Raw genomic sequence first — 22,586 nt, forward strand, 5'->3', positions numbered from 1 at the left:
CGCTGGTCTGGAGGATCCACATACTCATTTTACGAATAGAACTAGTGGTGCGGGTTATGTATGCTTTGAAGCTATGGTCATCACTCATCCACACCCCCAGATCTCTCATTGTTTTTATTTCCTCTGCACCCATTGTGTACCAGTACTCTTAGATTTTTGTTTGGCCAATATCTGGGAGATTTGTGGGAATGCAGGTTGAAGTACTGGGGAAATTTTGTGACCAAAATGGTGAAAAAAAAAAAAAAGATGGAGGAAGATATCTCTGGTGGAATATGAGAAGACAGAGCAAGGAGAAATCTGCTTAGTACACAGGAGAGCCTCACAGTGGATGGCAATACTTTTCAGGTCCTCCCATGGATTTCTAGGAAGAAATATTGAACAGGTGTCTATGTTGCATTAATATGGGTCTGTATCTCTCTCTCTCTCTCTCTCTCTCTCTCTCTCTCTCTCTCTCTCTCTCTCTCTCTCTCTCTCTCTCTCTCTCTCTCTCTCTCTCTCTCTCTCTCTCTCTCTCTCTCTCTCTCTCTCTCTCTCTCTCTCTCTCTCTCTCTCTCTCTCTCTCTCTCTCTCTCTCTCTCTCTCTCTCTCTCTCTCTCTCTCTCTCTCTCTCTCTCTCTCTCTCTCTCTCTCTCTCTCTCTCTCTCTCTCTCTCTCTCTCTCTCTCTCTATCTCTATCTTTCTCTCTCTCTCTCTCTCTCTCTCTCTCTCTCTCTCTCTCTCTCTCTCTCTCTCTCTCTCTCTCTCTCTCTCTCTCTCTCTCTCTCTCTCTCTCTCTCTCTCTCTCTCTCTCTCTCTCTCTCTCTCTCTTACCAGTGTACAGTAATAGGAAGATGGGAGTAATTATTAGTTGTCAGGCCTTCTGATGTGAAGAAGTAGAAAAAAATAAAAGTTCGAATATTGAGTTTTGGAGATAGACAGCAGGAAGATTATTTTATCTGACATCCATCTTGCAGGACCACCACTTGTAGGTATTCATAGTTGCTCCCTGAAGAACTAGAAAGGTGGCTTTTGTGAAGCATTATATCATTATTTCTATAAAAAACATCTAGAGTTAGTGTGATAGGAATTTAGGCCTCTTCCCATTGCCCCTAAATTTGGTTGGGTCACAGAAATATTGTATGAAAATGCTGTGAGCTTCATATCTCAAAGTGAAGGTCTGGCAACTTGAGCACCATATACTGGTATGCTGTAGGGGTATAGGTTGCATACTTTGGTAATTATTCCAATACAGTAATCCCTCCATTATATGAATCATCATCATCAGAACCACCATTATTTGAAATCTCACTAATATCCAAACAGGCCCCATGAATCTGAAGAGTGCTCCCTGAGTAGTTTAAATTGTTTGCATGCTGTGGCTGATTTACATATTTTCTATTCGATAGCACACATGGTGCTTCCTACCTTAACCTGAAACCATGTGGGTATGGTTATACCACATAGGATTATGAAGGAGGCATACATATATAGATACCCTCAGTATTATACGTATTTCAAGTCAAATAAAATACTTATTAATTTGGTTCTTTGAGTGTTTTTATTGTCATTCATTTAGCACCAGATCCAAACTTCTTGTGGCCCAGTTAGTTTGTATATGGGAGGGATTACTATATTTCCTTTATTGCTCTTTCCTGCTTTTGTGTGTATGTGTGTATGTTCTTCCAGATGGTAATTTTATTTTATTTGGCTGTTGCAGGGCCACACTTGTTTTGCAAAATAGTTATAGCCATAATATGGCATGAGTTCAGAAGTGTAGCCCTGAATGACTAAGAAAAAAAAAGATAAACACCTTGTAGGGGTCCTGGCATTCAATACACTTCTGGAAAAGAGTGGGGTCATACATATTTTGAAATCTCTTAGTTTTGTATTTTTTTTCCCTAGTTAGCCATTTCTCTGGGAAGAAACTGTGTACTGTTGTCTTTGTTGTATCAGTGTGAGACTGTTTCTGTCACTTGTTGAAAGTTGTAGGGAGAAGAGAGCAATCACCAGTTGCCAGCTCTCCATGTGTAAAAATAAATGTAAGAAATACATCTGAAGTTGATAGGGAGGCCCTGGGCCTAATCCAGAGACGGAGTGCCAACCCCTCAGGGCTGCGTCTCCTGATGGAGGTAAGGGGTTAATGGGTTTTGAAAAAAGGCAGCTTTGCTATCTTTGCAGGACCATCACATGCAGATACCTGTCATTTGTCCCTGTTAGATCTCAAAATTTTTGGTAAAGGAGAAGAAATCTGAATGATTTTTTATGAGTCTCTTTTTGGTAATGATTACATTAATAAGTTTTTATTAAAGGGTTTTTATTGATGTGATTATAATTGTTATTCTCATGTTTTATAATTTTTATTACCTTGCCAGCATTAAGTTTAGCTTGTGAGTTGTTTGCCCTCAACAATGACAACAAAGCGAAGGCATTCTAAGAAGTGGGAAGTGCCAGATGGAGTTGAGTGTCGTAACAATTTGATGACATGATTTGATAGTTTGGGTCATACTCATAAACTAAATAATTTAACAGGTGTGCCAGTTTATTCTGTTGCAATAACAAAAAATGAAGAGTTGCTTTGTATCAGGCTGTATTAATGTGTGTTTAGTTTGCAGTGAATTTTTTAACATATATTTTGATAGGAGATGGTTATGTGTTGATGGTATTTTGATGCAGTCCAAAGGGATTTCTCCCCATCTTCTGTAGTTTCCACCTGAGGGGACAGGGGACAGGGAAAGGGGTTCATCACGTGGGTGGGACATTCCTGCTCTGGATGTGCTATGTCTTGCTGCATTTCTTGCGACTTAGTTGACTAAGTTGGTGGGCAGGAGGTGGGGATGACCCTTCATCCATGAGGAGCTAAGATAAGAGGGAGGAAAGGGTGGTGGATAGGAGTGGAATTGGTGGTAGTGGGTGCATGCCATTGACTTGGCTACCCCCTTTATGACAGGGAAGAAGTACTTGGTACATAGATAGATATTTTGATTAATAGTCTTGGATTTATGTGACAAAAATTTGATAATTGAAATATAATAATACATTGTTTCTGATGCCCAGTGTTGAAAAGAAACCTGGATATCAGGACATGTGAAGATATTCATGGAGAGGGGGTTGTTGATTAAGTGAAGTGGTCTTGGTGTGGATGTACTGTGTCGTGCTGCATTACTTAATATGAGAGGGAGGAAAGGGTGGTGGAGGAGAGTGGAGTGGGTGGGAGTGGATACATGCCTCTGACTTGGCTACCTCCCTTATAAGGGGGAAAAAGGTCTTGGTATATATCTCTGATAGTTTATTTTATGAACATGACTAATATGATGAAGATAAATGTTTGTGTGTATACTCATATGTGTGTGTATTTACCTAGTATTTACCTAATTGTATTATGTGAAGGGGAGCTATGCTCATGGTGACCCATCTTTGTATCTCTCAGCATCTAGTTTGTTCTTAAATTCTTGTATGGTTTTTGCACACACTATTGTTTCATCCAATTTGTTCCAGACATCCACCACTCTGTGTGGAATTTTTTTTTTTTAGGTCTCTTCTATAATTATCCTTTTTTAGTTTCTTTTCATGTCCTCTTGTGTGCATGTGTGTGTATCCAATATAATTTTTCTTTACATATATATAAATGTATATATATATATATATATATATATATATGTATATATATATATATATATATATATATACACATATGTATATATACACACACACACAAGGTCTGTCCAGAAAGTATCCAGCCATTTACAATTTCAAGAAATGCTTCTAGCATAGGACAATGACACTCTACTCTCCTTCGAAGTAGTCTCCTTTGGACCTCACACACTTCTCCCAGCATCCCTTCCACATTTAAAAACATTTTGCAAATTCCTTTTTTGGGATCTTTGTCAGCTGGCTTGTTGCATTCTTCTTAATTTCGTCTATGGACTGAAATCTCCTTCCTTTTAATGGTGATTTTAGCTTTGGGAAAATCCTGAAATCACAGGGAGCTAGATCTGGGCTGAATGAGCTGGGTGATGGAATGTTTTGCCAAAACTCCATGCATGACACATGAAGAATGGTGAAGAATGATGAAGGTCCAGTCTCCACTAGCCCACAGCTGTGGCCATTTTCTTCTAACTGCATCCTTAGATGGTGAAGAACTTCAATGTAATACTTCTTTATTATTGTTTGGCCTTGAGAAGTGTACTCATGGTGGACAGCACCCTGATAATCCCCAAAAACCTGTCAGCATGATATTGACTTTGCTTTGACTTTGCTGTGCCTTTTTTGGACGTGGAGATGCAGGTGACTTCCATTGGCTAAACTGGGCTTTTGTTTCTGAGTCATAGCCATAGACCCATGACTCATCTCATGTTATTACTTATTTCAGGAAATTTTAGTTATTTGTAGCAGCTTGAAGCATGTCCTGTGATGTTTTAGCATGATATTCCTTCTGCTCATGGGTCAGGAGATGCGGAATGAATTTTGCTGCCATGTGTGTCATGCCAAGATCTTTCATCAAAATCTCTGAAACACTTGTCCGTGTGATACTAAGATCATCTTCTTATTCTCAGACTGTCAGTCGCTGATTCTCATTGATTGCAGTCTTCACATGTTCAACATTTTTGGGTGTTCTGCTTGTTGAAGGCTTACTAGAATGTGGATCACTTTTGACAGATTCTTGGCCGTCTTTAAAACGTTTGTACTACATCTTTATCTATGCTTCACTCATTGAATCATCTTGGAATGCCATTCTAATTATTTGAATGGTTTCTGCTGACAAATATTCAAGTTTGCAACAAAACTTGACACAGATTTGCTGATCTACTCAGTCATTGTCAATGTGACAGTCAAACAGTACACACCTTCACTCAACTGTGTCTGGCTGGTAATTGAGTCGTCACATGGGACTATGGCCGCTCACAGATGTGCAGTAGGGTCTTCTGTCAGTGTCTGCCAACTTTTGTTAGGATTGCACTACCAGTTCTGCATACATAATGGCTGGATACTTTCCTGACAGACCTCTACATATGTATGTATATATATATATATATATATATATACACACACACACACACACACACACACACACACACTTCAACGAATGGACGGCTTAGAAGACGTTCTGAAGAGAATTGAAGTTTGTGGATCCCAACGCAAAGAGAAGTGCCTATTGTATTTACAGGGTGGGGGGAAATTGCTCGTGGAGTAGTAGGAAAGTAGGGAAAGAGGAAAGGGGGAGGGATTACTGAGGGAAATGGAAGGAAATGAGGAAGGAGTAGACTTGGCCCAGGCAGACAGGCGAAAGGTAAACAAAAGGCCTCCCGACGACGATGAAATGTCTAATAAGAATGTAAAGATTAGAAGTATAGATAAGAGCAATACAGTAGAAAGTGATGAGAATATTTTCCAGGGATTTAAAGAGGGTGGGGGGGACACAAACCCCCCCCGACTGACAAGACTAGAAGAGAAGGTCGATAAGATGATCGAGGACTTGGAGCGTAGGTTCGGTCATGTTGACAATATTATACGAAGAGTTGAAAAATTGGAAGAACTAGAGAAGGCGAACAAAAACTTAACTAAGGAAATTGAAGAATTAAAAAAACAGTTAAAAGAAGTAAAAGATGAGAATAAAGTCTTAAAGGAGAATAATAAGGAGAACAAGGAGGGTTGGAAAAAAATTCAAGAAAATAGCAAAGTTGCATTCACTGACATAATCAGACAGCAAATGAATGAACAAACTGAAAACTCAGTTATTAAAGTGATGAGACAGAAGGAGAATATAGTAAGAGACTTAGCAGACAAAAGAAATGTATAATTATATTAGGAATGGAAGAGAAACATAACCCAGATAGAACCACAAGAATCAAAGAGGAAAATGAAAAAGTAAGAAATTTACTAGAATTAGTTCAGGAAGATGAACCAGAAATAATGAAACAAATCGAAGAGAAATTCAGGCTAGGGAAATATAGTACAGACAAGACCAGACCAATCAAGATTAAATTCAGGTCACAAACTACGGCTGAGAATATCTTATCCAAAACAGGGAAACTAGCAACAAGTGAACAATATAAAAAGGTATGGATAAAAAGGGAAATGAATAAAGAGGAAAGAGAGGAAGATAAAGAGAAAAGACTTGAAGCAAAGGAAAAAAAACGAGATAAGAACGGAGTCAGAAAAAGAGAGATTCTATTGGAGAGTAGTGAATATGAAACTAAAGAAAGTCGACATACAAGAGAAAAACAAAAGGGAAACAGAGAACACAATGGAAGTGGCAGAAAACTAAGAGTGTCTTACACAAATATAGATGGATTAATAACAGGATTGAATGAACTGAATGATTATTTGAAAGAAAAAGAACCAGACATAATGGGAATTGTAGAAACAAAATTAAAAGGTCCACTACCACCCAACAGTGTAGGACATGATGCATATAATTATTGGATTAGAAACAGAGTGAAAAAGGAAGGGGGTGGAGTTATGTTCCTGACTAAGAAGGATATAAACGTGAAGGGTGTCACATATGGAAAGAATACAGTAGAGATGATAATGATGGAAGTAGAAGACAGAGATAAGAAGAACAGAAAGTTTGTGATAAATTATGTGCCCCCAAAAACAGCCTCATGGGAAGAGAGTGAACATAAAAGTATGTTAGAGGACACAAAGATAACATTAAACAAGATAATGGAAGAGGGAGGAAAAATAGTTATGATGGGCGACTTTAATTGCAAAGAAATCTGCTGGGAAGAAATGACAGTAAAGGGTGGAGACGGCTCATGGGGAAACGCTCTACTTGAGATGGTTACTGACCATACAATGACACAATGGATACAGGAGAACACTAGGTATAGAAATGAAGAAGAGCCATCAAAACTAGACCTAGTAATTACATCCGAACCTAGAATAGTGGACAAAATTGAATATAAAACACCAATAAGTAAAAGTGACCACATATTGATTGAACTGGAACTTAATGAAGAAAAATATATGAAAAGAAATGAACAATACAGAAAAGGAAGAATGATGTATGAAAAAACAAACTTTGATAAAATAAGAGAATTCTTTCAAAAGGAAAACTGGGAAGAAATATACAAAGAAGAAACAACAGTAGAAGAGAAATGGAATATTTTGACAAGAATTTACAAAAAAGGAGTGGAAAAGTATGTCCCAAGACAAAAACAAGAAAAAGAATATGTAAAATGCTGGTACAACAAAAGCTGTAGGGAGTTAAAAGACAAAAGAGACAAAGCCTGGACCAGATGGAAAAAAGACAGAAGACCTGAAAAATGGAAAATATATACCTGCTATAGAAATGAATATGTACAAATGTGCAGAGAGGAAAAGAGAAAATATGAAAAAGATATCATAGAAAAGTGTAAAGATCAACCGAAACTATTCTACAGATTTGTAAACAATAAACTGAAAAACAAACAAGACTTGGAGAAATTAAGACAGGAGGGAGTTGAATACACTGAGGAAATGGAAATGGCGGAAATTATGAACAAACATTTTAAATCAGTGTTTACAAGGGAGAACATACAACCTGAAGAGAACGAATGGAAAGAGAAAGTCCCCCCTATGGAAGAAATAGAAGTAACAAAGAATGAAATATTAACACACTTGAGTAATCTTGATGTCAGAAAATCGCTATGGACCAGATGAAATAGCAAACTGGATACTAAAAGAATGCAGGAATGAACTGGCAGACAAAATACATAGCATACTAAATAGTTCCTTGAAAGAAGGAAAAGTTCCAGAAGATTGGAAAAAAGCAAATATAGTACCTATATATAAAGGAGGAAATAAAGAAGAACCTACCAACTATAGACCAGTCTCTCTAACAAGTACAATAGCAAAAATTTGTAAAAGAATTATCAAAAGTAGATGGGTAAAATATTTAGAAAAAAACAAAGTGTTAAATCCAAGGCAATTTGGATTCAGACAAGGACGATCATGCGTCACCAATTTAATATGTTTCTATTCAAGGCTAATAGATATAATACAAGAAAGAGATGGATGGGCGGACTGTGCATTTTTAGATCTAAAGAAAGCTTTTGACAAAGTACCACATAAGAAGTTGCTTAAGAAATTAGAAACTGAAGGAGGAATACAGGGTAAACTACTAAATTGGATGGAGGACTTTTTGCAAGAAAGAAAAATGAGAGTAGTGATAAAAAAACCAACACTCAAAATGGGATGAAGTAATAAGCGGTGTTCCGCAGGGAACAGTTCTGGCCCCAATAATGTTTGCTATATATATTAATGATATGGATGAAGGAATAGAAAGCTATATGAGCTTCTTTGCAGATGATGCAAAACTACTGAAAAGAGTGAAAACTGAAGAAGATTGTGAATCACTACAGAGAGATCTAAATAAGGTACAAGAATGGAGTAGGAAATGGGAGATGGAGTTCAATACAAAAAAGTGTAGTATAATGGAATTTGGAAAAAGCAAAAACAGAATAACAGGAGCATATAAATTGGGAGAAGAAGGAATAAAAAAAGTAGAAAATGAGAAGGACCTGGGAGTCATTGTTATGAATAATATGTCACCTGAGAAACATATAGATAAGATTTTTGGAGAAACTTATAATTTAATAAGAACAATTAAAGTTGCATTTACATACCTGGATGAAGAAATGGTGAAGAAAATCCTAATCACCCTGATAAGACCAAGATTGGAATGTGCAGCAACGATATGGTCACCAAGTACAAAAAAATGTATAAAAAAACTTGAAAGAATACAAAGAGCAATTACAAAACTGGCACCAACACTCTCAAAACTATCATATGAAGAGAGACTAGAAAAACTTGAACTACAGACACTAGAGCAAAGAAGAGAGAGAGGAGATTTGATAGCTATTTACAGAATCATGAAAGGCATAGAAATTACTGAGAGAGAATCTGATAAAATGGGATGACAGAAATACTAGACACGGAAAGAAAATAAAAAAAAAGACAGCTATAGAAGAGATTTGAAAAAGAACAGCTTTCCTCACAGAGTAATAGACAGTTGGAACAAGTTAGATGAGAAAGTGGTGTGTGCAAAAACAATACATGAATTTAAAAATAGTTTAGATAAAATGAGATATGAAGACGGGACCCCACGAGCATAGCTCCCCTTCCCGTAAAATACAACTAGGTAAATACATGTATATATATATATATATATATATATATATATATATGTATATATATATATATGTATATATATATATATATATATATATACACACACATATACATATACATACTTGTTCTTTCTTGTATATGAGGGATAAGTAAAAAAATTGTCATAGAATGAATTCACAGACAGTAAATACACCTGTCCCTTGTGATGTGTGTCTTTCCAATATGTGAATTCACACACATATGGTGAACCTTTTATGATGACTTAATACTTGAATAATAGGTGATTGAAAGTTAGCTTGAGAACCTGGAAAATATTTTAATTTTCATCTTTTAGATGTGCTGTACACCTACTGTGCATGGTTTTTGTTGAGTGATGTTGCAGTAGATTAATAATGATCTATTAAACCTTGAGACAAACAGTAGTTCTTGATTGATTGTAACACTAAGTTTACTGTTCTTCCAATCTGTCCCCTTCCCTAAAATTTATTTCTTAGTGCTAAGTATTTAATAAGATGGCATGATTCGAATTGAACTAAATTTAATGAGAACTGTAGATTTTGTTACACAGATATGTGTATTCTGCTTAATTTTTTTAAGTATATCTGAAGGTCAGTTAGAAATACTTCAATACTTCAGTGTTTTATGGTACAATATCTAGAATTTAGATGTTAAGCCCAAAAAAAAGAAAAAGTGCTTATTCACAAAAAATATACAATATATCAGAAAATACATATTTACTTATTTCTGCATTGATGTTTTTCTTTATTATTATTATTATTTTTTTCTATGATGCAGATGACGGTGGAGGGGTCTGCAGCAATAGATGTGACGACACTTTTCAAGTCGTGCGTAAAAACTATTCGCACTCGAAATAAAGCCATGGGTATTGTGTTACCACAGAGTAAAATTTTACCAACGGCATCTACACAGTTCTATAGCAGGGTACGAGACATTCAATCTAATATCAACAGTCACAAGAATTTACTAAATGAACACAAAAAGAAATATTTGAATGACCAAGACCAGGCTATGTCCAATCAGGAGAGAAATTATATGGAGAAGGTTAGTTTTCTGTAATTGTTTTAGCATACAGGGAGTGGTAAGTAGATACGTTATTGTTCACTAACTAGTGTCATTTAGAAAGGTTTACAAGAAATGAATATAAAATTTGTAATTATAGTAATGCTGATGAACCAAAATTATTTTGAATATAGTTTTTGTTGTAATAATGTCAAGTTGATTCTCCCTTTTCTGCTATCTTGGCTTGTGTCTTGCCATCTTGTTTTCAAATATATATTCATATATCAAAGGCCCTTTTCCCTCTTAAGGAAGGTGGCCAAGACAAATGACTTAAAAAAACTACTTAAAAAAAAAAAAAAATTAAATAAAACATTCCTCAAACCTCTAACGGAGGAGGGGTTGCCATGTCATCACCACAATGCTTGGGTCAAAAGCAGTGCAGTGAGGCACAGTTCTTCCACAGTAGGGCCTGACTGCAGGAGTTGATTTTGCCCTATTTCTTTGCCATGTAATGATCCCCCTCTCCCATCTTCATCCTGTCATAGATAAATAATGAAGCAAATAAGACCGGTCCTTTGGTCTGCATCATCCCTTCATCCATTCACAATCTCCCTCCATTTACTCCTATTATTTGCAACACACCTATGCCTCTTAATACAACACTTGCCAACTGCCACATGTGCAGATGTTTGGGTCCAGGAGGACATAGATCCACTAAGGGAATTGGTCCAGGACATACGGCACCACCAATTACTGAAGTGAGCTTATGTCCTGGGCCCAAACATCCACACAAGTGGTGGTTGGCGAGTGTTGGATTAAAAGACCTTCTGGGTGTAATTTCCCTCCTCAAAAGACGATCCACATGTATCCAAAGCCCCTTTCATAAAAAAAAAAAAAAAAAAAAAAAAAAAAAAAAAAAAAAAAAAAAAAAAAAAAAAAAAAAAAAAAAAAAAAAAAAAAAAAAAAAAAAAAAAAAAAAAAAAAAAAAAAAAATTAATAATAATAATAATAATAATGAAAATGTAGTTAAGTAATGCATAAATAATTTTAAAGCCCCTTTCATACTGTCTGCTCATCTCATTCTTTATCTTTGAAAAAAAAAACAACAACTTATGTTTAGTGCAGTTAGGTAATGCATAAAGAATTTTAAAGCTTCTTTAATGATTGTTTCTTACATATACCAAAGGCTTTTTCCCCCTTACAAGGGAGGTAGCCAAAAAACAAAGGCATAAAATCCACTCTCATTCCATCCCCACATACTCCACTCCCATTCACCCCCCTCCCTCTTATCTTGGCTCCTCCTGAATGATGGGTCATCCCTGCATCTTGCCCACAGCTCTGGGTCAGAAGCAGTGTTGCAAGACACAGCACATCCACAGCAAATTTGCTTCATTAAATTGGCAACCCCCCTCTCCATCCCCTCATGCAGAAGAAGAGAAGACAGGGAGAAATCCCTTTGGGCTACGTCAAATTATTTTTCACACATACTCCCTCATCTCCCTATCCCCCCACCCACTCCCCCTCCCCCTCATGCATCATATCATCATCCATACACAATCATTCTTCATTTGCCCCTATCTTCTGTCTTTTCCTGTCCTTCCTCAACAGACATTCCCCTCTTGCCCAATGCCCCTTTTATCCTTTAAAGAAATAATTCAATTTAATAATTCAAAAAGAATTGAATTGAATTATATCTTATAAAGTGAAAAAGTGGTTACTAGATTAGTGTTTGTAAAAACAATGTAAAACTGATGTTTTTATTTCCAGGTTGTAGCTACAAATCTTAGGCTAATTGATGAACAACTGAAGAATTTAGAAGATTGTCTAAAAGATGCAGAAGGATCGGAAGATGGACGAGAATGTAGGAAAAATATGGCAGCTATTCTTAGAAACAATTTCCAAGTTATTAGCTCATTATTTAAAGAAATGAGAGAAATTAGACAGAAGAGGAGAAAAGAAAAGGTGAGATGTTTTTGCATTTCATGTATTTACCTTATTGTATTTACTTATTTGTAATGTACAGGAGAAGAGCTGCAGAAGTGAGGTCCTATCTCCTTTTTTTTAATCAGTCAAACTTGGCTCTAAGTTAATATATATATATATTTTTTTTAGATTATTTGAAAAATTAATATATTTGTGTGGAAAGCAAAGGCCTAATAACAGGTACATGCAAGTGGTGGTCCTGTGAGATGGACCTCAAAAAGAATCTTCTCCCTACCACCTACTCTCAAAACGTGTCATCACCCTCACTTCCCTCCAGAAGTGCAGCTCTGAGGGGCATTTACGGACCAGGCCCAAGATCTGTATCTACTTTGACTGTATTTCAGAAATTGAATGCCAGCTACTTGGGTTTGCATCTTTACATAGAGGTGACAATATTGATGGGTTTTGAAGATGGGTGACAGGAAGATTATTGTTTATGACCTTTTGAAGTAGTGATAGGTTTTGAATGGAGATGATTCTTTCTGACTTTTATCCTGCAGAACCCTCACTTTCAGTTACCCATCATTGGCCCCACAACATGAATGGTCAACCCTTTTCATAACCGAAAAAGAGATTTTGGTATGTGCATGTATGCGTGTACAAAAGTTGACCTCATGGGCTAGAGGAGTAGGTTGTGTGTGGCACTTTAGTTGCTTAGTCAAAGATCTCTCTTGATTTTTTATTTATTTATTTGTTTATTTATTTTTTATAGGAACAATTATTCAGACTTCAGAGACCTGGTGGTCCCAGGAAAAGAAGTGATAAAGGGGCCGAAGACCTTGGCAAACCATTGGACCGCATTCACTCGCATCAGTCAGGGGAAGAAGATTCTCCGGTTCATAGGACCAAAGGTAATTCTTTTCTAACTTGAAATAATTTTAATCTATGAAAATAGATATATTTCTATAGAATCAAAGATGCATTTACCTAGTTGTATTATATGGGAAGGGGAGCTATGCTAGTAGTGACCTATCTTTGTATCTCACAACATCTACATACATGCATATACCAAAGGCTTTTTCCCCCTACACGGGGGGTAGCCAAAAAGAAAAAGGCGTAGAAACCACTCCCACCCATTACATTTCCTATATATTCCACTCCCCTCCACCCTCTTCCCTCCCTCTTATCTCGGCACCTCCTGGATGATGGGTCATCCCTGCATCCTGTCCACTGCCCTGGGTCAGAAGCAGTGTCGCAAGACGCAGCAAGGCTGCTTCATAAGTTCGGCGACTCCCCCTCTCTGTCCCCTCATCCAGAAAAGGAGAAGATGGGGAGAAATCCCTTTGGGCTGCATTAATTTTAATTCATGAAAATAGATATATTTCCATAGAATCAAAGATGTATTTACCTAGCTGTATTATATGGGAAGGGGAGCTATGCTAAGACCTATCTCTGTATCTCACAACATCTAGTTTGTTCTTAAATTTTTGTATGGTGTTTGCACACACTATTGTTTCATCCAATTTGTTCCAGACATCCACCACTCTATGTGGATTTTTTTTTTTTCTTCACATTTTCTATAACTATCCTTTTTGAGTTTCTTTTCATGTCCCCTTGTTTTTTTCTTTTATTCCACTTTAATAAGTCTTCTCTGTCAAGGACTTCCATGCCTTTCATGATCCTGTAAATGTCCGATAGATCTCTTTCTCTTCTTTGTTCCAGGGTTAGTAGTTCCAGTTTGGACAATCTTTGTTTGTATGTCAATTTTGAAAGTGTTGTTGCTCTTTGGATTCTTTCTAATTTCCTTGTATTCTTTTTTGTACTGAGTGTCCATAGTGTCGCAGCATACTCCAATCTTGGTCATATCAGTGTGACTAATATTTCTTTTACCATTACTTCATCCAAGTAGTTAAAAGCCACCTTTTTGATCTTAGTAGATTGTAGGTTTCTCTGATTATTTTGTTTATATGCTTGTCTGGGGACATGTCTTTGGTGATAATTATTCCCAGGTCCTTTTTGGAACTAACTTTCTTTACTTCCTTTGTACCAATTTTATATTGCCCTGATGTTCTTTTTTTACTTTTTCCAAACTCCATTATACCACATTTCTTAATGTTGAATTTCACTTCGCACTTTTAGTTCCATTCCCAGACTTTGTCCAGGCCTCTGTAGTGATTCAGTCTTTTTCTGTACTTACTTTCTTAGAAGTTTTGTGTTGTCTGCAAAGAAGTTCATATAACATTCTACACCTTCATCTATGTCATTTATATATGCATGTATGTATTTACCTAGTTGTATTTTACGGGACTAGAGCTATGCTCGTTTTGACCTGTTTTTGTAACTCCCCACATCCAGTTTGTTTTTGAATTCGTGTGTAGTTCTGGCATTAAATGTTTCACTGTTCAATTTGTTCCAGACGTCAATCATTCTGTGTGGGAAACTGTTCTTTTTCAGATCTCTTCTGTAGCTGCCTTTCTTTAGTTTTTTTGTGTGTCCTCTTGTTTCTTTTTTGTCCCATTTTATGCATGTTTGCATGTATTTACCTAGTTGTAGTGTAAAGGGTTGAAGCAATGCTCATGGAATCCCATCTCTTTTCCTCTATTTGTCAAACCTTGCCTTGAATTCTTTTCTAGTGTATGCATATATGTATGTATTTTTTTATTTAAGGATGTATATTGCCTTCTCTGTGTCTTTTAGGGTGAATGATTGGAAATATACGCAAAAAATTTCAATAAAGTTATTTAAGAAATTGCAAAAAATAATTAACCAAACATTTATGCCATCAATGCTACTTCCCGATGGGGAAGCCCTTGACATTGATGACCTGTTGGAGTTTTTTGGGGACGGACAGAATTGGCCAAATTCTGACAGTGGGAAGCAGGAATTTCCTCCCACACTTTCTGGATGTCCCATAAGTTTTCTGTGGGGGAAATATCAGGTGACTGACCAGGCCAATTGTATGTAGTCAACCTCACTATCACTGAGCTACTTTTTGGCTGCCCTTGAGGTGTGGCAAAGGCCGCCATCCTGCTGAAGGATCTCAAACCCGGTTTTTGCAAAACACTTCCCTAAATTCTCCTGTAGAAGGTTGATATTGTGCTCAGAGTTGACAGTCTGGCCCTTAGGGAATAATACAAGGTTCTCCAAACCACCATAGCCAAGGGCGCCCCACATCATAAGATAGGGCGGGTGCTGCTTGTCACAGGCTGACGCGGTATGAAACTTCCACACCTTTGTTCTTTTGCTCTCACTTATACAAAAGGTTGCTTCATCGGTCCAAAGGACCTTACACTACAAAACAAGGTCCCAGTCTTGATGATCCTTGGCAAATTGGACATGGCGGCACCATTGCTTTGCTTTGCAGTGATGAGGGGCTTCACACGTGCTTTCACTTTCAAGTAATTTAACTGCTTCTGAATATTTTCCTGAATTGTCCTGATGGAGACATCACCAAGAAGCTTAACCGCTTCACTCCGGGCCAAAATCTTGCGGGCAGCATTAGCTGGCAGATGTACGATGTTGTGTCATAATACTTGCATTATAAAAAATAAAGTCACCGCTGTATCGATTGTTCTCTCTTTCACCCGTGAATTTTGATAACCATAGAAAATATGATGAAGCCAGTTTACAGAGTATGGGGGTCACGTAGGTACAACTACAAAAAATATAATCAAGACACCGACATTGGCATCCTCGCATACCCACTTGCTCCTCATGACGACTACGTAGGTGTCACCGTATGGAAGGGGTTAAGGTTCTTTTCCCTCAATTCCTTTACAGTTGTAGAAGGGTTAAGGTCCAACTGATGTTTTAAAAGCCTCAACGCCTTCAGGGAAATGTACAGGGCCTTGCCCCTGGCATGTTTGTGGAGGGACACGGTATCAACCCCTCCACCCATGCAATATTTTGTTAGGAGTCGGGACACAGTACACTCGGTCCCACCTTTTGCCTTGGCTATTTCTCGATTATTCTTTTCCACTTTGTGTAGTTCAGTCACTTAAGCAATGTTATCATGCACTTTGTGATTTCCAGGCATCATGCAGAGGCAGTGCACACCCCAAAAGTCAGTGAACACTATGAGGAAAAACGAAGAAACTTGGTGGCAACACAAAAAACAAAAACAAAACAAAAAAACACCTCCACTGAAAGACAGTCACACACTGACTGGCTTTGTTTAATGTGGCTATTGTGTGGGTGGATGGCTGAAGGTTGCCAGTTAGTCACTTTCTTCTGCTTGGTTTTTGTGAATGAGATATCACATGGATCCCAAAAACGCGGACCGTTATGCATACTCGAAAAGTTTGCAAAACTGTCATTGCTAACTGTAGTTTTATTTCAGACATGCTCATTATTATTCTTTCGCCATCTATTTTTGTGGATTTCCATATGATTTCAAAGTTGTTGAAGAGTGTTGTTGCTTTGGTGATGGTATTCTGTTCTGGGATGTTCATATGGGATCATGTGTCAGTTATTTGTTTTATTTATCTATTTAGGAAATGTATTTATTTATGAGATGGGAGGTTGGAGGGGTGTGGAGTATATTCAGGGATGGAATGGGTGGGAGTGATCTTGTGCCTTTTTCTTTTTGGCTACCCTCCTTGTAAGGGGAAAAAAACCTTGGTATATGTATGTATGTATTTATTTATAGGAAATAGAATGGGTGGGAGTGGTGTCTATGCCATTTTCTTTTTGGCTACTCCCGTGTAGGGGGAAAAAGCCTTTGGTATATGTGTGTATGTATTTATTTATTTATTTATTTATTTATTATTTTTTCTTCTTAATTGTTCTCCACATTTGAGCCAATCTAGTGATTGTTGACATTGACTTGGGACATATGGGTCACCTGCAAGAGACTTCAGATAACAGATCGAGTTATTATTCTTCACAGGAGGTGCTCAGATGAGAGGGATGGTGGGAGGGGTGTGGAGTGTATTTGGGGATGTAATGGGTGGGAGTGTTTTTATGCCTTTCCCTTTTTGGCTACCTCCCTTGGAAGGGGGAAAAAGCCTTGGTATATGTATGTATGTATGTACATTTGTTTGTTGTTTGTTTAACCAATTATGGTTTCTTGATGGTTTTCCCAAGTACTCTATGGGCATAGTTATTCTGTCCATATACCAGTAGGCTTTCCTCCCTATCCATCATCCATTTGTTTCCTTTTTTATCTTACCAGAAGTCAAATCTAGTACCATACTTTATATAATTCAGGATTATATCAGATGCTTTCTTTCCTTGGAAATAACCCCTAGATTAAAAGAGTTAGAATTATCTGCATCAACCTCATCATCACTTGATAGATTGTTTTGGATGATATTAGACTGGAAGGGTTAAAACTAGACTGCCCTTTGGTCATTTGGCATATTTTATAGTTTTTGGGGTTCAGTACCCTGAGATGATTTATTCAAGGGTATAAAGTTTAATTGACTGAGAATTGACGTGATGTGTCCATAATTAACAGATAGATTCAATACTGATGGTTTAAGCACAAGAGAACTGGATACTGGAAGCAACACAAGCACTCCTGGTGGTAGAAGTCTTAACTACAGTGAAACCAGTTTGCTGGATGAGGATATTGATGGCCTTCTCAACGACTTGAGTGTGGAAGAGCGGCAGATGCTGGAGGAGGAAAACACACATATCTATCAGGAATTACAGTCCAACCAGGAGGAAGTGAAACAGATCACCCGACAGGTATGGAAAGTTTTTTGGTTGAAGGGAACCCACCGTAGCATGACGCGAGTCAGTGAAGAAAACCCACTGTACACTTTCTGCCAAAAGTCTTGTTGCTCAAATTATGCTGATAAGAAGCACCTATGAAGATAGTAATCTGTAGTTCAATCAGTCTGTTGCCCATTCATTGGCTGTGGATACTTTTGAAAAAAAAAAAAAAATTGCTAAACATGTACATATTTTATATTTATCAAAGATCCTTTTTCCATTGTAAGAAAGTAACTAAATCAGCGAACACTCTTCTCATACAAATAAACATATTCATCAACCTTAAAACTGCTAATATAAAGGAAAATGTATAAAATCCTCAGTAATGACTATTAAATTTGAGACCCATTTTTTGTGAATGTTGCCCCTCAAGAAATTTTAGTTCATGCAGTTCAGTCATTTGAGTGAAAATTTCGTGAGCAAAAATCTTGCTTCTATTTGATTACTGTGAATAATTTTCAATATCTCAGGTTCGGAGGAGTGATGAATGGGAGTGGAGTATGTGGGGATGAAATGGGTGGGAGTGGATTTATGCCTTTGGCTACCCCCCTTGTAAGGGGGAAAAGCCCTTGGTATATGTGTCTCAGTGGAAGATTGAAATGTTTTGAGGTATGATGTAATATGTGAGCAAACATGGTAGAATCATCAAGATATAGAATATACCCCTATTATCATTAATAAGGATTATCATTAATAAGGATTAAGGATCCAGGAGGTGCTAAGATGGGAGGGAGGGTGGAGGGGAGTGGAGTGTATTTAGGGATGGAATGGGTGGGAATGATTTTATGCCTTTTTCTTTTTGGCTACCTCCCTTGTAAAGGGGAAAAGCCTTGGTATATGTATGTATCACTAATAAGACTTCTTGTGGCAGTAATCTTACTTCTCCCTACCACATGTATTTACCTAATTGTATTATACAGGAAGGGAGCTATGCTCGTGGTGACTGGTCTTTGTATCTTTCAGCATCAAGTTTTTTCTTAAAATCTTGAATAGTGTTTGCACACACTGTTTCTTTATTTTAATTATTCCAGGCATCCATTACTCTGTGTGGGAAGCTATTTTTTTTTTCAGATCTCTTCTATAGTTATCCTTTTTGGTTTTCTTTTTGTGTCCTCTTGTTTTTCCATTGTCCCATTTTAGTAAATCATTCCTATCTAGGATTTCCATTCCTTTCATGATTCTATAGATAGTCAGCAGATCTCCTCTCTTCTTTGTTTCATACATACATACATACATATACCAAGGCTTTTTCCCCCTTCCAAGGGAGGTAGCCAAAAAGGGAAAGGCACAAAAACACTCCCACCCATTTCATCCCTAAATACACTCCACACCCCTCCCACCCTTCCTCTCATCTGAGCACCTCCTGGATGACGGGTCATCCCTGCACCCTGCCCACCGCCCTGGGTCAGAAGCAGTGTCGCAAGACACAGTACATCCACAGCAAGGCCGCTTCATTTAATCGGCGACCCCCCCTCTCCGTCCCCCTTTGCATATAAGGCGAGGACGGGGAGAAATCCCTTCGGGCTGCGTCAAAATTTACTCACACATACTACCCCCCCCCCCCCGCAAATTCCTCCTCATGCAGTCACAACATCATCCATACCATCTTTGTTTCAGAGTTGGTAATTCCAATTTGGACAATCTTTGTTTGTATATTAATTTGGAAAGAGTTGGTGCCAATTTTGCCATTGTTCTTTGTATTCTAATTTCTTTATATTCTTTTTAGTACTGGGTGTCCATAGTGTTGCTGCATACTCCAATTTTGATCTTATTAGTGTAATTAATATTTTTTTAATAATTTCCTCATCCAAGTGGTCAAATGCCACTTTCATTGACCTTAATAGATTAGAGATTTCTCCAGCTATTTTATTGATATGTTTGTCCGGTGTCATGTCTTTGCTGATTATTACTCCAAGGTCTCTTTCCGAGCTCACTTTTTTGACTTCTTCACCAATTTTATAATTTCTTGATATTCTGTTTTTACTTTTTCCAAACTCCATTATACTACATTTCTTATTGAAGTTCACTTTCCACTTTCGAGTCCATTTCCAGATTTTATCCAGGTCTAACTGTAATGATTCACAATCCTCCTCTGTTCTTACTTTCTTTATTATTTATGTGTCATCTGTGAAGAAATTCACATAGCACTACTCCTTCATCCATGTCATTTATATATTTGGCAAACATGATTGGAGCCAGTACTGAACCTTGCAGGACACCACTTATCATTTCTTCCCAATTCGAGTATTTATCTCTAATAACTACCCTAATTTTTCTCCCAGTCAGGAAGTCTTCCATCCATTCCAGTAATTTTCCTCTGATACCATCTATTGATTCTATTTTTCTTATTAGTTTCTTGTGTGATACCTTATCAAATGCTTTTTGTAGGTCTAGAAAGGCACAGTCTGCCCAACTATCCCTCTCTTATTATTTCTGTTAGTCTCGAATAGAAGCAGATCAGGTTTGTTGTATTTACCTAGTTGTATTATATGGGAAGGGGAGCTATGCTCATGGTGACCCGTTTTTGTATCTCTCAAGATCAAGTTTGTTCTTAAATTGTCTGAAAAGTGTGGTAAGGGTTTTAAGGTTGGATAGAGTGAGAAACAAGGTGAAGAGATCGCAGATAGGGCTGATGAAAGAATATTGGGATAGTTTGGACACATGGAAAGAATGAGTGAAGAAAGATTAGTAAAAGAGGTGTGGAAGGCAGAGGTGGAAGAAGTGAAGTTGAGGGGATGAACAAGGATGAGATAGATGGATGGGGTGAAGGGGTTATTGAGCAAGAGAGGAATGTCTGTTGAGAAAGGAAGGGAGAAAGCAGGAGAGAGGGATGAGTAGAAAAAGGCTGTGCATAGATAATACTGTGGTGCAAGGAAGGGAGGGTGGGAGTAGGGAAAGGTTGTGTATTTACCTAGTTGTACCTAGTTGTATTTTACGGGACTAGAGCTATGCTCGTTTTGACCCGTTTTTGTATCTCTCCACATCCAGTTTGCTTTTGAATTCATGTATAGTTCTGGCATTAACTGTTTCACTGTTCAATTTGTTCCAATCGTGTGTGGATGGTATTTTGATGTAGTCCGAAGGGTTTCTCTCCATATTCTCTATTTTCTACATGAAAAGATGGAGAGGGGGCATCACTGACTAAATGAATCAGCCTTGCTGTGGATGTACTGTGTCTTGCTGCATCGTCTCTGATCCAGGGGAGTGGGCAGAGATGACCCTTCAACCACGAGGAGATAAGATGAGAAAGAAACAACTGTGGTGGATGGGAATGGGTGTGTTCCTTTTGACTTGGCTACCTCTCATGTAAGGGGGAAAAAACCCTTGGTATATAGATAGATAGTCACTAATAAAGTGAAGTAGTATATGTCATGTCTTCTTTGTGTACCTATTTTTCATGTGAGCCTCATCAAAATAACCCTCTCCTGGGTTGACGCTTGTTGGGAAGTGATGCTTACAGAAATGGATCTTTGGATCTAAGAGGGAAGATATAACTTTTAGTAGTGACTGTATAACAGGAGTCGTAATTAAGAAATGTATCTAATATTTTTATAATAAAAATGTTGTTCAGAAAATGGTGGTACCATGAAGGAGGAATGCTTGCTGACTAAACAGCTTAGAGCATTGCTACTTTGGTGAGAGGTTAAGAGGGGAGGTGGTTTGAGGCAAGTGAGTTCATAGTCAATGCATATTACATTAAATTTCTTGCTTCAAATAAGGTCTTCTGCAAAGAGTCAGTGTTCCTGTCGTCTTAGAGAGCGTGAATTTGTGACATTAAACTGATAAACCAAAATCATGGAGAGAAGTTATCAATAAAGGTAGATGTAATGACTGCCGTTTATTTTATATTATTTGTTTATTTGTTTGTTTATTATTATTTGGTTGATTTTTGTTTATTATCAGTTATCTGTCAATTTATTATTATTTACTATTTACCTGTTTATTATTTAACTATACCTATGCATTTATTTATTTTATTTATTATTATTTATATTTATGTAATTTTTATTTATTTTTCTTTTATCTATTTATCATTATTGTCATTTTTTCTGCATCCGACCTAGTTATGGGCCAAAAGGTCTCCTGTTGGGATGTTTTACCTTTGTAATCCTTTAAAATGTTGAGTACACACCCATTCTTCACCATCATGCTTTTGTTTTGGGAAATGCCAGATGGTTTTATTCTCTTAAAATAGAAGACCGGTCTGAAAGAGATTTCATTTGGACTCCCAGCAGTCATTGTGTTGAAGAGGTGAGATATGGTTCCTCTTGTAGAGTAGGTTCTCTTCACCAGGACAGGTTCACTTACCAGGTACTTCTCTTTTGACTCCTTTGTTGTGGTAAGGCAATAGATTTTATTCGGCTAATTTTTGTTATCATTTTAACATTACGGAACTCCCTCCCTCAGAGAGAGAGAGGGTGGAGCCCCTTTGTAAAAACCTTTTAGAGGCACAGGAATTTTACAAAGTATGCCTCTACTACGAACTTGCCTACCATATTTGAAAATCTTATTCAGTTTAGGGAATGCAGTCATACATACATACATATACCTCCCCTCCATGCTCCTCCCTCCCTCCTATCTTGGCACCTCCTGGATGACGGGTCATCCTTGCATCCTGTCCACTCCCTGAATGCAGTCATAGTGAAGGGCCCCTAGTCTCTTTTGCAGAAGAGTTGTGGCCTTCTGGTAACTGACAACAGCCTACGGACAGGACCATAAGTCATTCAGGGATTAAGATGGTCAACTAACCTCATTGCTGTGTGTACATATTATATGGTTTTTATTGTTGCCTATGCTTGTGAATTTCATTCTATTTAAGTGGTTGAAGCAAAAGG

At 37.5% G+C, this 22,586-nt stretch overlaps 1 protein-coding gene across 4 annotated transcripts in view; it reads left to right on the forward strand.

Moving 5' to 3' along the window:
* Syx18 (syntaxin 18) overlaps window positions 1–22,586 on the forward strand; it is a 28,700-nt gene that overhangs the window by 1,383 nt on the left and 4,731 nt on the right. For 2 of the 4 annotated variants that reach the window (XM_076181626.1, XM_076181634.1), the window contains exons 2-6: window positions 2,352–2,435; window positions 9,886–10,152; window positions 11,878–12,072; window positions 12,806–12,944; window positions 17,492–17,724. In XM_076181626.1, the coding sequence (XP_076037741.1) occupies window positions 2,388–2,435; window positions 9,886–10,152; window positions 11,878–12,072; window positions 12,806–12,944; window positions 17,492–17,724 (882 nt within the window). In that variant the 5' untranslated portion in view covers window positions 2,352–2,387. Of the gene's footprint in view, window positions 1–2,351; window positions 2,436–9,879; window positions 10,153–11,877; window positions 12,073–12,805; window positions 12,945–17,491; window positions 17,725–22,586 lie in introns of those variants that run through there. The other 2 variants (XM_076181649.1, XM_076181642.1) reach the window with 2 other exon arrangements.

Source organism: Oratosquilla oratoria, chromosome 3 (genome assembly GCF_046742065.1).
Source record: "Oratosquilla oratoria isolate Oo_2021 chromosome 3, ASM4674206v1, whole genome shotgun sequence".
Taxonomy (NCBI): domain Eukaryota; kingdom Metazoa; phylum Arthropoda; class Malacostraca; order Stomatopoda; family Squillidae; genus Oratosquilla; species Oratosquilla oratoria.